This window comes from Littorina saxatilis, unplaced genomic scaffold (assembly GCF_037325665.1).
Source record: "Littorina saxatilis isolate snail1 unplaced genomic scaffold, US_GU_Lsax_2.0 scaffold_1005, whole genome shotgun sequence".
Classification (NCBI taxonomy): domain Eukaryota; kingdom Metazoa; phylum Mollusca; class Gastropoda; order Littorinimorpha; family Littorinidae; genus Littorina; species Littorina saxatilis.
Window position 1 is genome coordinate 1 of NW_027126227.1, and position 10,000 is coordinate 10,000.

The window sequence follows — 10,000 nt, forward strand, 5'->3', positions numbered from 1 at the left end:
AGATCTGTCTATTACTATCAATCGCGTGCATGTGTTTCCTTGGAATTCATGCAATTTGTTATACTTGATTGTCTAACTGCTGGATTATTCGGCTCGATTCATTTTGCTAAATTTACCGAGGGTCTGTGCATGCCACATGGATATCAACTCTGAGCCATTGCATAAAGCTGACCCGTGTCTCGGTCTCGAATAGCAGCTAGCATCTGCTGAAGAGACATTAAACCCCAAAAACCAACTGTCCCGGCCTGGAACATCACAGGTGCTGGGCTCAATCAACTGAGCTGACAGAACATCTCCACTCCTCACCAGGGGGTGGTCTTGCGAACTAAAAGCGCTCTAAATAAACTCTTCCCTGTCTGCTTCGTTTTTCTTGCTACTCGAGCCATCACTCGCACACACACACACACACACACACACACACACACACACACACACACACACACACTCACACACACACACACACTCACACACACACACATACACACACACACTCGCATTCACACACACACTCACACACACACTCACACATACACACACACTCACACACACACACACACACACACACACACATACACACACAAACACACACAAACACACATACACACACATTCGCTATCAAAACATTTTAGAAACGCACCTTATGCCAGTTGAGCAGCCGCCTGTTGCAGTCGATCTGTCGTTCCGTCTGCTGCTGGATGTAGTTGTGGTGATCGTCTGTGGTGAACACCTTGAGGAGCCGTTGGAAATCCACCGCGTTGAAAGCGAACATACTCGACCTGATTAAATGAAAATAATGGTATACATTGGAACATCTCTCTAATCGGACCTCCACAAATCTCAGAAAATCAGACTCTTAAATGGATGTAACCCTGATATTAAAGGGGGCCCGGTAGCTCAGTTGGTAGAGCACTGGACTTGTGATCGGAAGATCGCAGGTTCGAATTCGGGCCGGGTCGGACACGGGCCAACTTTATGTGCATGTCCCACCCCCGTGTCACCACAGTGGCACGTAAAAGACCTCGGTCATTCTGCCATAAGTGCAGATGGCTGATTCCACCTAAACACAAAAGCCGTGAGGGCGTAAAACTCGAATCATATAACCCATATCTTAAGAGGCGAAATATTTAGCCTGTAAGACATACAGCATTCTCTCTTTCCTTTCGTGATATTAAATGGGCGAAGTGTACTTGACACAACTCGCTGCAAGAAGCTTTGGCGCTGAATGTTCAGTAAAAAGACTTGGTGATGTCAACTTCGGGCACAATGAAGGAAGCCTTAACAGACTATATATATATTATTATATCAAGTCTTATATATATTATTATATCAAGTCTTATATCGCGCGCGTATCTCCAGACTCGGACTCAAGGCGCAGGGATCTATTTATGCCGTGTGAGATGGAATTTTTTTACACAATACATCACGCATTCACATCGACCAGCAGATCGCAGCCATTTCGGCGCATATCCTACTTTTCACGGCCTATTATTCCAAGTCACACGGGTATTTTGGTGGACATTTTTTATCTATGCCTATACAATTTTGCCAGGAAAGACCGTTTTGTCAATCGTGGGATTTTTAACGTGCACACCCCAATGTAGTGTACACGAAGGGACCTCGGTTTTTCGTCTCATGCGAAAGACTAGCACTTGAACCCACCACCTAGGTTAGGAAAGGGGGGAGAAAATTGCTAACGCCCTGACCCAGGGTCGAACTCGCAACCTCTCGCTTCCGAGCGCAAGTGCGTTACCACTCGGCCACCCAGTCCATATGAACTAAACATTTGAGAAAAGAAGGGTTCTAACATGGGGAAGGTGTTACAACTTGTTAAGGGGGCTTCCACTAACAAAGAATTTGAATGGAGTTTTTTCTCTTTTTTTCTGCTTTTTTTAATTAGATATTAGGGCTTACAAACTATTTTCTCGGCCTTTTGGCTAAGATCAAAGTGTAGTATCCGCTGTTCTTATCAGCTTAAATTGAATGGAGGTTGTTTTATGCGTGCAACATCACAGTTTGTATAACTTCAAACAAGGCGATATATTTGTTGTAAGATAGCTTCATAGCATGAATATCTCTTTGGCTTATTCGCCTTTTCGCCGAGCCGCTGTTTTTATGTTGTTGGGTGTGCACGTTAAAGATCCCACGATTGACAAAAGGGTCTTTCCTGGCAAAATTGCTTATGCACAGTTAATAATATTGTTTACCTATACCCGTGTGACTTGGAATATTAGGCCGTGAAAGGTAAATATGCGCCGAAATGGCTGCAATCTACTGGCCGTATAAAATTCCATCTCACACGGCATCATTGCAGAGCGCCTAGACCTGTACCCACGGAATATGCGCGATATAAGCCTCATATTGATTGATTGATTGATTAAGCTATGTCCCTTCCTTCAAAGCGAACCCAAAATACCCCTTACATCTAAAACAGAAATGATGAATATTGATGTTCGTTGACACTAAGGACCTCTGTCGCAGTCAGCGTGTGAGTATGGAGTAGTGACATTTATCTATATAGTTAAAAAAAAATCAGTGTTTCAAAAAACCGTTTTTCCCATTTTTAAACACTATGTTGAAATAATCTTTGTATAATAAAACGACATGAAAAATATCAACACTAACATCACAAACTATTATTAAGCAACAACATAAACAGCGGCTCGGCGAAAAGGTGAATAAGCCAAAGAGATATTCATGCTATGAAACTATCTTACAACAAACACAAACATGTATAAGGTACAAACTCACATACAACAAACTAAACGGTAACAAACACACACACACACACACACACACACACACACACACACACACACACACACACACACACACACACACACACACACACACGCGCGCGCGCGCGCGCGCGCGCATACACACAAACACACTCAAACTTGCCTGCAGTCGTACGTCTTGTAAAGCTCCTGCGCCAAACGACCCACGGGGTCAAAACGCTGGCTGAAGGTCAGGTTCAAGGCCACGTTGAGACAGGCCATGTGAAGGACGGGTGAGGGGTCAAAGGGGTCCCGGATGTCGCTGATAAGGTTGACCGTGTCTACGATTTCGGCCGAGACCTTGTCCTGGATGCGCGCGGCGTGCGAGCAGTAAGTGTCGATGACTTCGCTGAGGAACTGCTTCTTGGCGCGCCACGCCTCGCTCACGTCCCCCGTCACCACTCCTGTTACACCATACCAGCACACACACACACACACGCACACACACACACACACACACACACACACACCCATACACACACACACACAACACACACACACACACACACTAACACACACGCACACACACACACACACACACACACTCCTTTTAACTTGTTTGTCTATTTACATTTTTGTAACTGTATCCCAGTTCTGGAAAATGTTGAGTCACTTATTTAAATTTCTTTCTTTCTTTCTTTCTTTCGTTCTTTATTCATTCACTCATTTATGATTGATTGATTGATTGATTGATTGATTGATTGATTGATTGGTTGATTGATTGATTCATCCATTCATTCATTTATTTATTTATTCATGTATTTATTTTTTATTTATGCATTCGTTTATTTTTATTTTTTATTTATTCTTGTATTTATTAGTTTTGACATTTTCACTGCTGTATATAGTATTCTGATAGACACGTGGCTGCATTCGGGGTCTGCGATTGGATAGTCTCACATGCACACATCCCTATTCCGATCATCGGAACACATTTCCACTGAAGTTGGCGAATATCCTTTTCATATTCGCAATAACAAAGACGCATGTTTCGGGTTTCTTCGACGTGTATGAAGTACACGCATACCTGGTCAGGTTTGCTTCTGTGACTGGTCGACAGACGATGCAATTTGCCATTTTTTACATTTTGTCAAAACTTGACTAAATGTAGAGGGGGGAATCGAGACGAGGGTCGTGGTGTATGTGTGTGTGTGTGTGTGTGTGTGTGTGTGTGTGTGTGTGTGTGTGTGTGTGTGTGGTTGTGTGTGTGTGTGTCTGTGTGTGTGTGTGTGTGGATGTGTGTGTGTGTGTGTGGTGTGTGTGTGTGTGTGTGTGTGTGTGTGTGTGTGTGTGTGTGTGTAGAGCGATTCAGAGTAAACTACTGGACCGATCTGTATGAAATTTTTCATGTGAGTTCCTGGGTATGATATCCCCAGACGTTTTTTTCATTTTTGCGATAAATGTCTTTGATGACGTCATATCCGACATTTTGTAAAAGTTGAGGCGGCACTGTCACACCCTAATTTTTCAATAAAATTGATTGAAATTTTGACAAAGCAATCTTTGACAAAGGCCGGACTTTGGTATTGCATTTCAGCTTGGAGGCTTAAAATTTAATTAATGAGTTAAAAAGAATAGAGATATAGAAAAGCAGGCTATCCTCCTCAGCGCAACCGCTACCGCGCTTTTCTGCATTGTTAATTTCACTGCCTTTGCCACGAGCGGTGGACAGACGATGCTACGAGTGTACGGTCTTGCAGAAAAAATGCAATGCGTTCAGTTTCATTCTGTGAGTTCGACTGAGCTTGACTAAATGTTGTATTTTCGCCTTACGCGACTTGTTTTCTCTTGCCGCACATGAAATACATTCCGTGTAAAATCCAGTTCTTTAACAGGCAACACACCTTGCAAGTAGCTGCATTCTAGTAGACGGTCTTTTCAATGTTGAGCACAGTATCAGCAAACTCTCCTTTTCCTATGCAACGTCCATTATATGCAATGCTGAAAAGAAGTTACCGGTCTGAAACATTTAGTCGTTGACTTTCTTCTGAAACAATCCTTGTTCTCTTATCATCCACAGATTTACCACAGTCATCATACGCGAAATCACTATCCGCAGCAGAAGTCAGACTTTCGAACAACAAAAACGAATAATACTAAGAAAGCATGCTACGTGACGTCATGTGAAACCTGGCATATGGACGTAATGCCAAACATCCAGTTATTTCGTGTCTTCTCTGTGATACATGTCCGTGGGATTTTCAATGTTCGGTGATTTCCGTGTATACATGCGTAAGGGATATGCGCACTAAACCGTCGTCTGCAATAAGCAACATGGACCATTCTGGTAGTTGTTGCTATTAAAACATGTTTTCAACACAGAATATTATGTCCGAATAGCAATATAAACGCTATTGTGTTTTCAGCGTAGCAACAGGGTCCAATATTTAGACTCGAACAAGTATATTGCGACTCGTCTTCGACTCGTCGGCATTATACTTGTCTCGTCTAAATATCGGACCGTATTGCTACGCTGACAACACACTAGCTGTTAATAGCTCGGTGCGTTCCTTCCTACCTTGCTGTCTGGACGTGGGGTACAAGACATTGTAGGACTCCAAATCTGGCCTGTCGCTGACGTCATCACCACGCTCCACCAATCCCTGCATGATCCCCTCCAGGGAGTTGACCACCACCACCCTCCGCCCGCCGCACTGCAGCTGGTACACGTCACCGTACACGTCACGAAAGTGACTCAGTCTGAAAAAAAATAAAAGAAAAAAAACCCCACTAAAACCGTCAGTTAAGCAGATGACTGAATCTCTAACAACACGCAGATGTCTCAGTATGTAAAATGGGTCCCGCACGTGTCTCAATCAGTCTGACAACGAATACTTTGACCAGAAAACGTAAGAATGTACCGTGAATCTGGAACAATTTGGAATTACCTGACTGGAGCGAGCTCACACCCTTCCCATCCTATCACCCCCCCCCCTCTCTCTCTCTCTCTCTCTCTCTCTCTCTCTCTCTCTCTCTCTCTCTCTCTCTCTCTCTCTCTCTCTCTCTCTCTCTCTCACTCTCTCTCTCTCTCTATGTGTCTATGTGTGTGTGTGTCTCTCTCTCTCTCTTCTCTCTCTCTCTCCCTCTCTCTATGTGTCTCTGTGTGTGTGTGTGTCTCTCTCTCTATGTGTCTCTCTCTATGTGTCTCTCTGTGTCTCTGTGTGTGTGTGTGTGTGTGTGTGTGTGTCTCGGCGCTAGATCTGTCTGTTTTGAATGGTGTCATAACAGGTGACGAAGAGGGGCGTTTTACTTACATTTCGGAACGCGGATGCAGTGTAAATGATTACTTTTTGTTGTCGAACGATTTGTTTGCTCTAGTTTCTGCTGCGAGCACTCTGTCAGTTATGGAACATATCGAGTCAGACCATATGCCAGTTGTACTTTTTGCCAAATTTTTGAAAGAAAATGTGTGTCATGATAAGCGTGTAAAAGCAGAAGGTGTGGTTAAAAGATGTGTATGGAATGGTGCGAATGCAGAGCTGTTTGCGACGATTATGAACGGAGATGATAGCCAGGCCAAGTTGAGTTATGCCATGAGTCTGATTGACGTTAATATTGACTATGCTGTCCATACGTTTTGTGACTGTATTAAACAGAATGCTCAATGTATGAAGAAGAGAGTGTTTGTGAATGAAAGGAAGAGTATGGGTGACTGGTTTGATGAAGAATGAGGGAAAGCAAGGCAAAATGTTTGTAAGATGTTAGAGATATGTTGTGGCTCAAAGGATGCGGATGATCGTACTGCATTTTGTACAACGAGGCGAGAATATAAGCACTTGCTGGAAAGGAAGAAAAAGGAACATAATGATGCGATGATACAGTACTTGGTTGACTCTGTAAATAATCAACATGATTTTTGGGACGCAATGCGAAAACTGTCTTTTAAAAGAAAAAGTGTTACGAACAATGTGCCTGTTGATGTGTGGTTTCAACATTTTAAAGAGCTGTTGAAAAAAGATGAAAGTAATGTGGAAAGTTTTAATTACGATAAAGGTGAGCAAGACAGTATTTTGAATAATCCGATTTCACAAGAGGAAGTTTTGAATACATTAAAACAATTTAAAGATCATAAATCTCCTGAACCAGATGGAATAATACCTGAGTTATTGAAATGTTCTGAACCACAGATTGTTGATTTTTGTGTGAAATTGTTTAATGTTCTTTTTGATAAAGGTGTTTTTCCAGAAGCCTGGACCCAATCATTTGTACTCCCGTTATTCAAAAAAGGTGATGCTAATGATCCAAGTAATTATCGAGGAATATCACTCTGTGATGTGAGTAGTAAAGTATATAGTACAATTATCAACTGTAGACTTCAAGAATGGAGTGAACGTTATAATCTTACCGGAGAATATCAAGCTGAGTTTAAAAAGAATCATTCAATTGTCGATCATATGTTTACATTGTTGGCGTTTGTACAGAAGCAGTTTTCCTTTAATCGTAAACTCTATGTGGCATTTATAGATTTTGAAAAAGCATTTGATTCTATCGATCGTAACCTAATGTGGCCAATTTTGTTGAAAAATGGCATAAAAGGAAAGTTGTTCCGTTGCATTAAAAGTATATCTGAAAATGTTAAATGCCGAGTGAAATGTGGTGTACATTTGACTGATTATATTAAGTGTACCTACAGTGTGAAACAAGGTGATGTTTGTAGTCCTCTTTTATTTTCTCTCTTTATAAACGAGTTGGCTTTGGAAATTATTGAAAAAGGAAGACATGGTGCACAGTTTTTGAATGAGTATATGGAGCTATTTATTTTATTATTGGCTGATGATGTTGTTTTTTTTATCTGAGACTGTGGTTGGTCTACAGACGCAGTTGAATAATTTGCAACATGCAGCATCAAATTTACACCCTTAAGTAAATATGAATAAGAGTAATATTGTTGTTATTAGGAAGGGTGGATACTTGAGTGTAAGAGAGAAATGGAAGTATGATGGAAAGATAATGCCAGTGGTTAATGTTTATAAGTATTTAGGAATATTGTTTTCCACAAAACTCAGTTTTACCGCCACTTGTGACCTTGCAAGCAAAGCGAAAAACGCATTGTTGTGTATATTACAAAATTTGTCCAAGCTTGGTAATAATAATTTGAAAGTTTATTTAAAATTATTTGATTCTCAGGTTTTGCCAATTGCAATATATAGAGCTGAATTGTGGGGTCTTGAGAAATCTGCATTACAGTCTGAAAAAGTTCATTTATTTGCCCTAAAGAAATTTCTTGGTGTTGGATCACGCACACCCAACGATTTTGTGTACGGCGAGATGAATATGTATCCTATTTATGTGTGAATGCTGCAATACGTTGTGCTAAATATTGGTTGAAGTTGTTAAGAATGGACGTAAATAGATTGCCACATAAAGCCTATAAAATGTTGCGTGAACTGGATGAAAGAGGTAAAGGAAACTGGGTGTCTAGTGTACGTTGTAAATTATGTCAGAATGGTTTTGGGTTTGTATGGATGAATCAAGGAGTGCAAGAAGAGAACCGTTTTTTGAAAGATTTCAGAGAAAGATTGATTGATTGTAGATGGCAGGAATGGAATTTTCATGTTCAGAACAGTGATAGATTTGCGTTATATAGGACATTTTGCACTGTGCACGAAGTAAAACCTTATTTATTATTGAACATGGATAGGCATTTAAAAATTATTATGGCAAGATTCCGAGGTGGAATAACAGAAATATTTGTGCACGTTAATCGATATAAGAGATACGATGCGGATATGTTGTTATGCCCATTGTGCAGGGAAAGTAAGGAAGATGAGTTTCATTTTGTGCTTTGTTGCCCCGCACTTCGTGATTTGCGATGCCAGTTTATTCCTGCTAAGTTTTATAGAAACCCAAGTTTACACAAGTTTTCTATGCTTATGGCATCTGTGAATGAAGGTATTGTTCGAAAGTTGTCAGTGTATGTGTACAAAGCATTTCGGCTACGTAGTGTTGTTATGTCTTAGTTCATGTAAGCCTACGATATATTTTATATGAAATGTAATGTCTTAGTTCGTGTATGATTTATTTCATTTGATTTGTATGCAAATGTCATTATGTCATGGTATATATGTTCACCCCCCTCATAAGGGGCTATGGCCTAAATGAGTAAACAATCCAATCCAATCCAATCCAATCACTATGTGTCTCTCTCTATGTGTCTCTCTGTGTCTGTGTGTGTGTGTGCCTACCCCCCGCGGGGGAAGAATTTACCCGATGCTCCCCAGCATGTCGTAAGAGGCGACTAACGGATTCTGTTTCTCCTTTTACCCTTGTTAAGTGTTTCTTGTATAGAATATAGTCAATTTTTTGTACAGATTTTAGTCAAGCAGTATGTAAGAAATGTTAAGTCCTTTGTACTGGAAACTTGCATTCTCCCAGTAAGGTAATATATTGTACTACGTTGCAAGCCCCTGGAGCAAATTTTTGATTAGTGCTTTTGTGAACAAGAAACAATTGACAAGTGGATCTATCCCATCTCCCCCATTTCCCCGTCGCGATATAACCTTCGTGGTTGAAAACGACGTTAAACACCAAATAAAGAAAGAAAGAAAGAAAGTGTGTGTCTCTCTCTCTATGTGTCTCTCTATGTGTCTCTCTGTGTGTGGCTCTCTCTCTCTCTCTCTCTCTCTCTCTCTCTCTCTCTGTCTCTCTCTATGTGTCTCTCTCTGTCTCTCTTTCTGTCTCTCTGTCTCTGTCTCTCTATGTGTGTGTGTCTCTCTCTCTCTCTCTCTCTCTCTCTCTCTCTCTCTCTCTCTCTCTCTCTCCCTCTATCTCTCTCTCTCCCTTGTTTTCTCCAACGAATACAAATGAACAATATCACACAGAAACCAAAATTGTCTCCGGATTTGATACTATCAGGTCTGTATGCTCACTTGAAGTGTGGGTTGGTCAGGAGATAGTTGAGGTGACCAATCACAGGCCAGGCCCACGGGCCCGGGGGCAGCTTCCGGTTCCGCCAGTGACGTAGCAACAGGTAGGAGGAGAGAAGCAAAGCCACACTTCCTAAGGCCGCTGGGTATTCTGTTACCACGGATTTGATTGGGTCCAAGGTTATCCAATCAGAGAAGGGCGTGCACAAAGAATGCGCCAGTCTGTGAATAAGCGATTCTGATTGGTCGTCGACGTGCTGCGTTGCCATTGTGACGTTGGGACTGCCTGAGATGGGATGACTCGACATTTTCTGTGTGTCACATCCGCATAGAGTAATGTCTAGCAAGAGAAGATAGAAT

At 41.5% G+C, this 10,000-nt stretch overlaps 1 protein-coding gene and 1 non-coding gene across 2 annotated transcripts in view; one reads left to right on the top strand and one right to left on the bottom strand.

Moving 5' to 3' along the window:
* Nucleotides 1–637: 637 nt before the first annotated feature.
* LOC138954681 (cytochrome P450 1A1-like) overlaps nucleotides 638–10,000 on the bottom strand; it is a gene marked incomplete at its 3' end in the record, with an annotated part of 9,420 nt that continues 57 nt past the window's right edge. The window contains 4 exon segments of the mRNA XM_070326466.1: nucleotides 638–776; nucleotides 2,899–3,178; nucleotides 5,293–5,474; nucleotides 9,644–10,000. The exon segment at nucleotides 9,644–10,000 is cut by the window's right edge and continues 57 nt beyond it. Of these exon segments, the coding sequence (XP_070182567.1) occupies nucleotides 638–776; nucleotides 2,899–3,178; nucleotides 5,293–5,474; nucleotides 9,644–9,948 (906 nt within the window).
* LOC138954682 (U2 spliceosomal RNA) lies at nucleotides 1,915–2,111 on the top strand. Its single transcript, XR_011451934.1, has one exon. It is a non-coding gene; the product is annotated as a U2 spliceosomal RNA (small nuclear RNA).